Source organism: Branchiostoma lanceolatum, chromosome 3 (assembly GCF_035083965.1).
Source record: "Branchiostoma lanceolatum isolate klBraLanc5 chromosome 3, klBraLanc5.hap2, whole genome shotgun sequence".
In the NCBI taxonomy this organism is placed as follows: Eukaryota; Metazoa; Chordata; class Leptocardii; order Amphioxiformes; family Branchiostomatidae; genus Branchiostoma; species Branchiostoma lanceolatum.
Genome location: NC_089724.1, coordinates 1,185,035 through 1,198,681, shown reverse-complemented (window position 1 = coordinate 1,198,681; position 13,647 = coordinate 1,185,035). Strand labels below are relative to the sequence as shown.

Sequence of the window (13,647 nt, the reverse complement as noted above, 5' to 3'; positions counted from 1 at the left end):
ACTTTTATTGTAAGTATTGGCGGAAGGGGGGCTTAGAAATACTTTTGGTTGTTTCTCTTTAAGAGAGAAACCTTCAAAACCTACTGTTTTCATCCATACCGATTTAGACGAAATTACTGTCTATTATCTTTTCCTCTTCTGTGTGCTACCAACAAGACGTAGTCGAACATGGTGCTCAGCAAAAAAAAAATGCCACCAAAACATGCGAAAGGTCATCGAACGATATTTCAACTGATAGCCTTGAGAAGCTCGCATGGATGCGCAGAGATTTATAATTATCTTCGCCGAGTACTATAGTACTCGGGGTAGATTATGTTTTCGGTTGAGCCAGCTGTTTGGTGAGTCTGTATGTATGTCAAGAGCATGACTCAAGAAACCTTTGATGAATCTTTATGATTTTTGGTAGGTGTGTAGTGGTTGTGCAAAGGAAGGTCAAGTTCGTAAATGGTTTACCTTGCGTTTTTGAACAGTACTGCATCGGACTTTTAATTTTTGTGCGTTTGTATGTAGGCGAAAAAAGTGTCGGAAACGTTGATGGATCTTCATGATTTTTTGCAGGTGTGTAGATGTTGTGGAAACAGAGATCAAGTTCAAAAATGGTTCTCCTGGCATTTTCCGTCGGTACTGCAGCGGGCTTTGTGTGGATGTGTAATTCTTGTGGACAACATAACTCAAGAAGCTGTTGATGGATCTGTATGATATTTAGTGGATGGGTAGGGTTTACGGAAAGGAAGGTCAAGTTCGATAATGGGCCATCTAGCGAGTACCTAAGGTACTGCAGCGGAGCTTCAAAATTTAGTGGCATATTTTCTGAAAAAGCTATGGTCATGATATTTGTGTGGTAGATAGTTCATGCCACAAGAAGTAAGTTCTGTTAGTTTGGGCCCCCTAGCGGCTTGTTTAGAACTGCAGTGGGTGTTTTTGTTTTGACATTCGGACACGTATTACTTGAGAAGGGGTGAAGAGATTGTCGCTCAGATGGTGCTTTACACAATCGATGTCTTATTATAGAAAACAGGAGCTAATCTGCATGATTAGTAAGGATAATTGTAAATCCATTACATTCCATAATGGGGCGTGTGACAGTGTTCCCGAAACAGGCCTGCAGAAGGCCTTGCCTAGAAGTGTAAATAAACAGATGGTGTACATAAATAAACAAATGGGGCAGTCTCACTACAATTCAAACAGATGTGTGGGTCCGTTTTTTTTTTTAAGTGTCCAGTTTCTGCATTTTTGTCAAACACACGGTTGGAGACATAACGGATGGGAACCAAATAGAAAGCCTTACAAAACACCTAAAAACATGTGAATAACCAGCCGGACCAACTCCTCTGCTCAGAGAGTACACTGCTAGGTATTACCTAGCACCGTATGGAAAAGTAACATTTGTTTTGCAAAATGTGTTTGATATGGGATAAAGATTTTTTTGGCTATATTTTCTAGGTGCCAATGTGTCAGGTCAACAGAAGTCTTCGACGTTCGCTGTTTTCGCCATAGGTGCGACGTGCTTTTCTGCATCGGTGATAATTATGCTGTGGTAAGTCTGTTGCCGTCGTTATGACGTTTTCTTATGTCATATGAGTACATTGAGAACGAAGAGAAGAGAATTGATAATTCAAGTGAAACTTGATATGGTTCTAGTCGCTGTGATAGTTAAGAGTGAAAGTCCGTTTCAAAATGTTACTGTCCTTTCTACTTCCTAAGCCTTGCTTCAAAATGTTATGAAGCTTAAATTGTGGTATTCTATTTGATAAACAATTTGTATAAATGCAATGACAATGATCTTTATTTGCACGTTACTGCCCACATGGGCTAAATGCAGTGCAATAGTTTTAGTTTTACATGACATGTTAACGCAGAGATTCATCATATTTACATATATCATTATAATGAGCCCTCGAAGATTAGCCCCCGTACTTAAAACCGCGCGGACGGAGCCGTATGTTTAACCCATGTAAACATTTCTCCGCCTGCTTAATGCCGTGCTAGGTAAATTTATACTGATGTCTCTGATGAAGAGTTGTGCTAGGGTAACCCATTATAGTCCACTTCAGTCTTTGTCCGTCTAGCGCTTTACACGAGGAGCATATACCAGAAAAAGATTCACATTCACTGTCCAATGTAGTCTGCAGACAAGTGATAGTGAAGTTACTATGTTTTTCCAACATAATCTATTTACCTAACGTGAACTGTATGCAGGGCATGCTGTCGAAAACGCCGGTATAAACTGTACCGGTTGAACCAGCCTCACCCCGGACAGGACGGGACCCCCCGCAGCGGCCCAGGACGTGGGGGAGAGGGGGATGGGGGAGCCCAGAGGAGTCGGGACACAGCAACCTCTCACCTTTGAGGAGTCGTGACACAGCTACCTCTCGCCTTTTAGGAGTCGTGAGACAGCAACCTCTCGCCTTTTAGGGGTCGTGAGACAGCAACCTCTCGCCTTTGATGTCAGATGAGTCGTGACACAACAACCTCTCGCCTTTGATGTCAGATTAGTCGTGACACAGCAACCTCTCGCCTTTGATGTCAGATTAGTCGTGACACAACAACCTCTCGCCTTTGATGTCAGATTAGTCGTGACACAACAACCTCTCGCCTTTGATGTCAGCTTAGTCGTGAGACAACAACCTCTCGCCTGTGATGAGCCCTAAATGCCCTTTGTCCGTCTAGCGCTTGACCTCCTCCCTTGAACTCTGGAAGAACGGCTTCGGCCGAAGAGTGTATCTGTTTACAGTACTATCAAGGTTAAATAAAGGTTGAAAAAAAAAAGATGATTCGTGACATAGCATCATCTTGCTTATGAATGAACCCTATCTAGATTTGGCTTTTTGGACCTGAGGGGGTGGGGGGGGGGGGCTTAGCCTTCCCAACGCTGTGGTGTATGATCTCCAAATTTGCAGGGGGTAATAAACATGTAGATATTAATCACTCCTGTAATTGTGTTGTTGTTATAACGTAATATGACGTAATTATGATTTTATGGGCTTGAACCGTCTAAAAGGGAAATTCCCGTAATACCGTAACGTAATACCTTACGGTACTAAACAATAATTTAACAAAAATGGCATCTTATTGATATTTAAATCTGCCACATTGACTTAAAAGGCCATTTACTTCTTAGAATTCAAAAGATTCAAAACATGAAAACCAACACATTGTGAATTTTCTTTATCTAGAGTCGATAGCCTCAGCTCATAAACTTGTCTTAAAGCTCCAGTGAGTCGTTAAGCAGAACATTCTCACATTTCATTTTATAAAAAACATAAGATGCATCCATTCATTATACCCAAAACCACAGACTCTGGTTTATCGCACTCTCTTGATTTTCAACATTCTGACCACCACAATGAAAGAAGTAACACGTTGTATAACCAGCGCGGAAGTTGTCAAAATCACAAGAGATGAGATTCATTCATTAGTATTGTGTGTAATAAATTGAATTTAAGCGCGACTTTGAAAATGTTGTCTTAGTGTTTCGTAGTATGCTCCTCTTTAATCTCCCGAGAATGTTACATATTTGGACAAGCTTTGTTCATGAGCTGATCTGCGAGATTTCACGATTTACTGGGCATACCTGCCGTCCAGCTATCAAAACAAATCGGCTTACGTCATTGCAGATCGACAAGTTTTTGCACGTAAATCTATCTTGTAAGTTTACCTATGTTGGTAGAAGTGTCGGAAGCAGTTGACTGCTCATTCCCTCACAAAAACTGGATTTGATCATTGATTGTGTTTTTGTGTTTCTGTGTTTGCGTGTTTGCATCTCTGTGTGTGTGTGTGTCTGTGTATTTGTGTGTGTGTTCGAAATTACAGTTTAGATCTAGTAATCCTAATCATATCCCCTGCTCACTGGTCGTGCAATATCTCAATGCTGCAAAGTGGATGTCTTAAGTGTCGTAATTTATGTAAGCGTTGGTCAGACAACAAAAATTTACCCAAACCTGGTAGAAGATAGACAATTTCCGTCGTGTTTTCACATTTCAAAGGTCTTTAAAACTGCTTTCACACTGGCAGTATTAGGGACGTTGACATGAGGCCTCATGCGACACATACGGCACAGCCAAATTTAAAAAAAAATCAGACAATGCTACAAAACACAAACTTAAGACAACGAGATGCGATGTTAGTAATTTCTTACTTCAAATGTTACTTTAGATTGCTGTTGCTTGAAAAAAAGCTAAACAGCAACCACAGGGACTGTTGTTTGAAGTCTTTCAACGCCTACACACACGTGCACGCACGTAACACACACACACACACACACACACACACACACACAAACACAGACACACAAACACATACACACATATACACGCACACAGACACAAACGTTGTCCCTGCAATCATATGCTACTTTTTCATGTCTTATGATAAATGTAAGAATCCAAGGGGACTGAAGTTTTTCTTTCCAAACCATTACTTCATAGGCAGAACCTAGACTCATTTTCCCAGTCGGTGCATATGAACGTGAGAGGGAAATGCTAGTGTTCTTTTATTCAATATTGGTATTCTTGTCAGACACATTCTCTGCGACATATCGCCGCCCCGAGTTCTAGTATTACCAGTAAGAAACTAGGGCGTTGTCTCTACCGATGAGGACAGTGGCGGGATGGAGCGATCTCTGACCTGGCTCTTTATGCTGACAGTGTTCCCGATCAACAGCGGTGAGTACAGAACTACAGCTACGTTTTTAAAGCCTGGATAGTATTACGATTTCGCCTCTACCTCTTTTATAATGGCCGGAGGGTAAGGAACGTCCCAGAGCTTTCCTAGATGAGATTGTGCTCAAAATATTAAAAGGCATTAGACAAAACAAGTAGATGTGATGTAGAACTGCTCTTCCAATGCGAACATACTATTAGGTTTATACAGTTTGCTAACATGCGATAATCGTTACATATCATATATGTATTTCATATCGCGACGTTTAGAGTTTAGTAAGTATGAATCTCGGATTTATAGTTTTATAAATTTTTTAGCTCATATCTAACTGTACAAAATTCACTGTTGTGCCTATAAACTAAGATTCTTCTCTGCAGGCAAAAAAAAAAATCATAGCCAAGAGACAGATATGGAATAGTTACTAAGGAAAGAGGGGAGGTAATAAAATCAGTTATTAGAATAACGTAGATACTTATGATTTGAGAGGAAGCAGGAAATATAACCTTTTTTTTCACTTAATGAAGGATTGACTCCGCACTACCGTGAAGAAGTCAACATGACGCTATCCGGAATTCCCTGCCAATGCTGGGACAGCCAGACCCCTCACTACCACGGCCGGGATCGAGACTTGGACGGGAACTTCTGCCACGGTTACGACGAAGGCATCCCGACATGTCCGTGGTGCTACACAATAGATCCGGACCTACGATATGACTACTGCTTCGATTGCTGTTAGTATGAATCCAGCAGTTTGAATTATATTTTTGGAACATTATTTTCTCTAATCTCTATAAATGATGCTGCTGCTGCTGAGGATGAATGGTTTATTGAGAGAGCTGACACAAAAATGACAGTGGGAGTCAACTGTCAAAATAGATTTACAAAATATCATGTATTATGATTTGCCCTAAATGTTGATGTAGTAGGATCTAGGAAGAATTTAATGCCCCAGGCCCGAACTATAATGTGTTGTGAATAGAATAATTGCTGAACTTCTTTAAAAATGAACATTTGAATCAAGCTTATATCACAATTCAAATGTAAGTACAATTGAAATCATATTGTCATCGAGACGACATGCAGTGCAATCTAACGGCAATCTAAAAAGTTCGGTAGTCTATTTACAAATGGAGGACCAAATGCCTTTCCTGCTTATCACATGTACAATAGAGAGAACTTTTAAAACAAAACTTTACCACATTTACCATTTTGTTACAGCACCTGAACGTATTTACTACAACGGAACAGTCAATACGACGGTTTCTGGAAAGGCCTGTAAGATGTGGGACAGCCAAGAGCAATCTCGATATAGCATGCAAAACACTCCCTACAGGCGCCCCCACTCCGGACTGGAACAGAACTTCTGCCGGACTCCTGACACGGACCCCTGCCCCTGGTGCTACACCACGGACCCCACCACCGCATGGGAGTACTGTTTTGTCTGCGGTACGTTAAACACTTCACAATTAGGGTTAGAGGGTTTGCAAATATTTATTACTCAGAACAGGAATACTAGAATGATAATAAGATATTGAAATTAAAAATGTAGGGTTCGTAGAACACACATTTGGTATAATATCTCTTGTTGGGGGGGGGGGGCATTGTGCGGATAAGAATCCTTTGGTTGTCTCTCTTCGTACTTTGTACTCGCTGAATTTCAACAACATCCCAGGATATTTTGTGTCGCAGAAATGTCGCAGTTTGATTGAATTTAATCATTCTCTCGTTTCAGATGCTACATCTGCCGAACCTGCCTCGACAAACTTAGCTGGTCCACAGCGACAGACACCACATGCAAAAGTCCCAACTGTAAGCCCTAAAGGTAAGCACCGTCGTGCTATGACGCTATGATACTTTTTGCTTAGGGGCGGGGGGGATGAAAATCCTCTCGGTTGTCTCTCATTGTATCTTTTTTTCTTATTCCTGAATGTCGTCAATTTTGTTTGTTTGCATGCTTCGACCAATGACAAGGACTGCCTCATTTTTCTTTGTTGTCCCCCTCTTTCTATGAAATCTTTAAAATGTGCATACATCCATAACGACTTAAACGCCATAATTTACCGATCATTTAGCTTCCCTTGGGTGCTATAAACAATACGTAGTCAAAGGCGGTACCCAGCAATGAATTACAACTAGGGACATGCGAAGGTAATTGAACAATATTTTAAGTGAAAATGTTGAGAAGCTCGAAGGGATATGCCTGGGTAGATGTGCATAGATTTATAGATTTGAATATATTTTTTTTCAGATGCCAAGCTCAAAGGTCAACATGTTTCTTGGATGTTTGTTGTTTTCGTCGTTGGTGCGACATGCTTTTCTGCATCGGTGATGTTTTTCCTGTGGTAAGTCTGTGTTTTATAAAGCGCTGGATTATTAGGTATCATTGAGATAATGAAGAGGTATCTCAATATCCAATCTTTGCCATCTGTTATGTTTCTTTCCATACCAAAGGTATAAGACTGTGAAAGTCTCCTTTCACTCCTTCGTCTGCTGCTGCTGTCGTTTCTCATCTAGGTCCAACTCTGCCATTTGGGGGCTCAGATTTGACTTCATATTAGCCCCTGAAAACTATTCAATTTATCAATGCCTTAAATGAACTATGAAGACTTGGTTGTGCTATTTGTTTTTAAAAGCTATTTATTGTAAGCTAACACTGATTCTCATATCTTTTTTTATTTTTTTCCAAGTCCTTAGACTTAATTCGTTTTGGTCTCATACTACGTCAGTTCATTATAGTTATTATTAGAACCGATTGATGTTTGGAAAATTGAACTCAATCAACAGAATCTACTAACCTAACGTGAATTGTATTTAGGGAATGCTGCCGTGAACGCCGGGAGGAGCTGTGCCGGAGGAAGCAGCCTGCACCCCGCCGGGCTGGGCAGGACTCGACCCCCCGCAGCGGCCCAGGTCGTGGAGGGGAGGGGGGTGGGGGAGCCCAGATCAGTAGCGCCACAGCTACCTCTCGTCTTTAACTTCAAATGAGTCGTGACACAGCAACCTCTCGCCGTAGGCTTCAGATGAGTCGTGACACAGCAACCTCTCGCCGTAGGCTTCAGATGAGTCGTGACACAGCAACCTCTCGCTTTAGATTTCAAATGAGTCGTGACACAGCAACCTCTCGCCGTAGGCTTTAGATGAGTCGTGACACAGCAACCTCTCGCCGTAGGCTTCAGATGAGTCGTGACACAGCAACCTCTCGCCTTTAACTTCAAATGAGTCGTGACACAGCAACCTCTCGCTTTAGATTTCAGATGAGTCGTGACACAGCAACCTCTCGTCTTTAACTTCAAATGAGTCGTGACACAGCAACCTCTCGCTTTAGATTTCAGATGAGTCGTGACACAGCAACCTCTCGCCATAGGCTTCAGATGAGTCGTGACACAGCAACCTCTCGCTTTAGATTTCAGATGAGTCGTGACACAGCTAACTCTCGCCTTTGACTATAGATGAGTCACGACACAGCAACATCTGGCCTTTGATTTCATAGGAGATTTAACGCATCAGCTGCAGGGCATAATACCAAAGACCGCCGACTCACAAAGCACGTTGAAGTCATTTATTTCTTAGAAATCCTGACGGACACGATAAAAAAGGTAATAAATTGTGTATTTTGTAAAGTGTCACTAGTCACTGGTCGATGTGACATGTGATTGTGAGCCACCGTGAGTCGTTAAGCTTCAGATTCTCACCGGCCTTTTATTTCATTTATTTCATTAGAGCTTTAAGTGCATCCATACATTACACCCCAAACCGCTGGATCTTGTTTATGAAACCCTTTCATTAAAACATTCTGTCCACCATAATGGGGTCGTGTGGCGCAACGGCAGAGCGTTCGGCTCAAAACCAAGAGTTCCCGAGTTCGAATCCATCATGTCACCGATCTTGTGCCCTTGGGAAAGGCACTTAACACGACTTTCCTCACTCCACCCAGGTGTAAATGGGTACCTGACTTCGGTTGGGGAAGGTCGTATTGAGGTCACCTGGTGGCGCCAAATGGCAGCCGCCCAGACCCTTGCGACAATTCCACATAATGCAAGTGTGAATAAGATATGTCTATGTATATTTGTGTATTGTGTGAAACCCTGCATCAATTCAGCACTAGAAAGGCTGCCATTGCGGGTTATTTCTGGCCAATAAAAACCAATTATCATTATATTATAATTATTATAATGGAAGATGTAACGCGTTGTATAACCGGCGTTGAAGTTGTCAAAATCACAAGAGATGCATGAGATGGGATACTTATTCATTAGTAGTAAATTAAACTTAAACGCAAGTTTGACAAATTATTCTAAATGTTTCTTTGTGTTCTCCTTTTACATCTCCCCGGAATGTAACATACTTGGACAAGCTTTGTTCATAAGCTGATTCCTTGGTTTTCACAATTAATATGACACACATGCCGTAGTTGCAGATCGACAAGTTCTTGAACGTAAATCTATTTTATCCTTCACTTGTAAGTTCCCCTGTGCTGATAGAAGTCTCAGAAGGAGTGGACTGCTCAATCCCTCACAAAAAGCTAGAGTTGATCATTGATTGTGTGTGTGTGTGTGTGTGTGAGTCTGTGTGCGTTTGTGTGTGTTGGGAATTACAGTTTAATTTTGATCGAGACCTTTTAAACCTCATAATCTATGCTCACTGGTCGTGTAGTGCATTGATGTAGCAAAGTGCATGGCTGTTTTAAGTATGTAATCATTGATCAGACAATAAAGATATAACCATTTGATCTTAACCTAATACAAGAGGCACAATACAGTTTCCGTCGTGTTTTCATACTTCAAAGGCCTTCAATACTACTTTCACATTGGCAGTATTTTAAATTTTCGTGGAAGGGATGTTTAAAAAACCCCAGACAAACTGCAAATCTATAAACGAGATCATGAGCTGCGATGTCGGTAATCCCATCCTCCAGATCGTTAAAAGCACATTCTACAGCAACAACTTGGGCCGTCATTTGAAGTCCGCACGCATGTACGCAAACAAGCACAAGCAAACAGCTACATAATCAAACAACCATCCGCCACCACGAACAAAACGTAAACACACACATAAACACACACATAAACATAAACACACACACGCAAACGCACAAACACACACACACTAACACACACACAAACAAACACCCATGTCTTACGGCAAAAGTATCAATTCTAAGAAACTGACGTTTTTTATCCGGGCCCGGACTTCAGTTCATAGGCTGAACCCAGACTCATTTTTCCCACCCGGTGCATATGTATATCATGTGGAAATTGTAATGTTCTTTATTTGATGCTGTGGCATTCTTTGTCAGGCACGCTCTCTATGACAAACCGTCAACGATTCTAGTAATCAGTAAGAGTCCGGTGTGTTGTCTCTACTGGAAGGGGCGGTTGGGAGCATGGCGCTATCTCTGACATGGTTCTTTATCCTGGTGGTGTTCCCGATCAGCTACGGTGAGTACAGAACCGCGGTTACGTTTAAGTCTGGGTAGTATTACGCGTTCTTCTCTTCCTCGTTTATAATTGCCGAGGGGTCAGGAACGTGCCCCCCCCCCCCCAGCTTTCCTACATGAGATTGCGTCCATAATATCATGAGACATTCGATATAACAAGAATATGTGAATGTAGCTTTGGATAAAAATGCTCTTTCAATGCGAACAGAGGTAAATACAGGAAACATTGCTTTGTTATTGTAAAAAAAAAAATGTCTAACATACGTTAACCGCCGCCATGTAATGGGATATTATATATATATTCAATATCCAGCGTTTACGGTTTATTTAAGTAAGATTATCTGATTAATAGTTTTATTATTATTTGGTTTATATCTAACTCTTAATAAGTCACTGTACTTTCTTTTGTTCCAGTACAGATTGTTCTTTGTATACCAAAAAAAATCATAGCCAAGAAACAGAAATCAAATAGTTGCTAAGAAATGAAGGAAGGCAATGAAATCAGTCATTAGAATCATGTAGATACATATGACGGAGAAAAATCAGGAAATATGATATCGTCTGTTGCACTTCATGACGCAGATTTGACCCCATACTCTCGTGAACAAGTCAACATGACGCTATCCGGAATTCCCTGCCAACGCTGGGCCAGCCAGACCCCTCACTACCACGGCCTGTATAGGGACTTGGACGGGAACTTCTGCCACGGTTACGACCAAGGCAGTCCGACATGTCCGTGGTGCTACACAATAGATCTAGGCCTGCGATACGACTACTGCTTCGATTGTTGTTAGTATGGCTTTAGACGGTAAAATTATGTTATAGGAAGCTCATTCTCACTATGAAGGATGATGATAATGATGATGATGATAATGATAAATTATTTATTGTGAGAAATCACACAAAATGACAATGGAAGTCAACCGACTAACTTGGTGTCAGATTTTAAAATGTTTCATATCTCAGGATTTTCACTAACAGTTAATTTAAGAGGTATTATCTAATGCCCTTTACTACAAAGAATTGTAAGTAGATTTTCCATGAATGCTTAAAAGGAGAACTTCTCAATTAAACTTACAATTTGCATTCCTTACTGGGGTGCTTTTTTTATTGCTGAAAAAAGTCCTGTAGGATGGTTCTTTTACAAATTAACCAAAATGACTTTAATCCAAATTACATGTATGATAAATAGATTTTTTTAAATCAAACCTTACCATCTTTACTATTTTGATGCAGCTCCTGAACGTATTGCCTATAACGGAAGAGTCAACACGACGGTTTGTGGAAAAGCTTGTCAGATGTGGGACAGTCATGAACCACATCGCAACGTGGACAACACTCCCTACAGGCGCCCCCACTCCGGACTGGACCAGAACTTCTGCCGGACTCCTGACTCAGACCCCTGCCCCTGGTGCTACACCACGGACCCCATCACCAGATGGGAGCACTGCTTCATCTGCGGTTAGATAAACACAGCATCATGATTGAGATTTCATTTAAAGCATGCTTGAAAGTTGACAATCAAATTCAAACTGACAGTACTACAAAGCCAAGGAGGATGGGAGTTCTAAATTTCCAATCATCCTTCGTAAAGTTTACATTCATATTACAAGAAAAACAAATTATCTCTCTTAAACTTTACAATGTTAAGAAAATAAAGGAAATTATGCTGATTCCAAATTTCTTTAAGTTTCTTGAATCGGAAAATAAGAACATTTAAGAACTTTATGCTTGTCATAATTGTTTTTACATTTTCTTAACTGTATTTGGTCAAGAAAATCCTTGTATATTCTTGAATATCACTAAGAAAACCAAGCATAATTTTTCTCATACTTTTTACATTAAGAAAACATTAAATTTTAAGAATTGGACCGAAAAAGAAGCAAACATTGTGTGCAGACTAAAAAAGAAAGATTGCTGATGAAAATTAGCCTGAACTCAATCAAGCTCCTGTAACGGCTTGCCATCCTGTAACCGCATAGCCGCCCAAAAGCTTGATAGCATGCACTGCTAATCCAAGGGAACCCGCCTTTCTAAATATGGATAATTTATGCAGCCATCATCAGCCCACCTGAGCTGCCTGCCACGGCTAGACTAGTTGCTAAGGGTCTAGTTCTGTTGCTATCCAGTGATTGACAGCTACAGATGTCTGATCTGCAGGTGGTAGGAATAGAGTTTCACAGCCCTCCCCTCAAGTGGCTTCAGAAGTCAAAGCCCTCAAAAAGCCTTAGGAATGGACTCAAGTATAGGGGTCAACACATGGTTTTGGACGTGGGAGAAACTGGCATTGTCTGCCTCTAAAGGAACAGATAAACCAAGGAGGTTTAAAATGCCTTTTAATCGCCTGGGATGCGATATCATTTCTCCCCCCCCACACCTCCATCTGGATCTCATGACCCATCCTTTCCTCCCTGTCTGCCTGTGGTGCCAGGTGTGACAGCTAACAGACAGGGTAACTAGCTGGTTTCTATGGCAATAGTGACCTGGCTGAAATCCTGGCCTCTGATTGGTGTTACTATTTTTGATAACAGTTCTCCTTGCTTAGAGCTAGTCGAGCACAAACTCCGCGGGAGGGGACAGAAATCCCCGGACAGCTAGAGTTTGCGTTATACAGACTAGATGAACATCATTCAAAAAATACTTTCTTCAACAAAGAAAAAAAATAAAACTCTTCATGTAAGAATCAATATGAAAAGATTTTGTATAAGGTTTCTTAATTTTTCTTGAAATTCTTTATAGAAGAAAACCTTTCTCTCCATAAAAAAAAAAAAAAAAAAACAAGAAAGCCAGACGGATAAGGAATATCATTTTTGGTTATTACCTTCGCGACGAAATTTCGTCGAGAAGGTTATTTTTTGATGCATGTCTGTGTGTCTGTTAGTGAACAGGATAAGTCGAGAACGCCTGGATGGTTTGTTGTCGTATTTGGTGTGTCCGTGTGTATGTGGGAAATCTCAAGATGATTAGATTTTGGGCGAAGTACTTTGCATAATTAAAGAGAAAAGTGTAAAAATGTGTTAAATTGTATGCTCATACTATGCGTTCTGGTTGCGACGTGTGGGCTGTGTTGTTTCAAGGGATATTGATACGGGTAGAGGGGTGCTAAGTTGGTCATGAGGGGTCATAAGGGGTCATGAGGCAGGCAGGAAACGTCAGTTACTGCCAGGGACAAATTGGCTGTCAGCCAGCTGTATTCATTGGTGTGGAATGTGGTTGAGGGAGACAAAAGTATGAGTAAGATATGAGTAAGAACAGTCATTAATGCAGTGCCACAGCATGGGAATACCGAGCATGTCTGTGTGTCTGTTAGTGAACACGATAAGTCGAGAATTCTTGGTAGGATTGTCTTGGTATTTGGTATGTTGGTAGGTCTCGATGAAACCTAGATTTTGGGCCCCCTAGCGGCTTGGTACGGTACTGCAGCGGAACTTCCTGTTATGATATCTCGTGTTGTGGACATGCTATGGAACTGATTTTTGAGTGGTAGATAGCTCGTTGGGCAGAGAGTAAGTGGTATAGGTTTGGGCTCCCTAGCAACTTTTTTGGAA

The 13,647-nt window shown here is 41.1% G+C and overlaps 1 protein-coding gene across 1 annotated transcript; it reads left to right on the top strand.

Annotated features, from left to right (window-relative positions):
* The first annotated feature begins 5,218 nt into the window (after positions 1-5,218).
* Positions 5,219-6,513, top strand: LOC136429138 (plasminogen-like). The gene is made up of 3 exons (XM_066419017.1): positions 5,219-5,393; positions 5,881-6,108; positions 6,395-6,513. Exons 1-3 carry the CDS (start codon positions 5,219-5,221, stop codon positions 6,511-6,513), a joined length of 522 nt encoding a protein of 173 aa, XP_066275114.1.
* Positions 6,514-13,647: the final 7,134 nt, after the last annotated feature.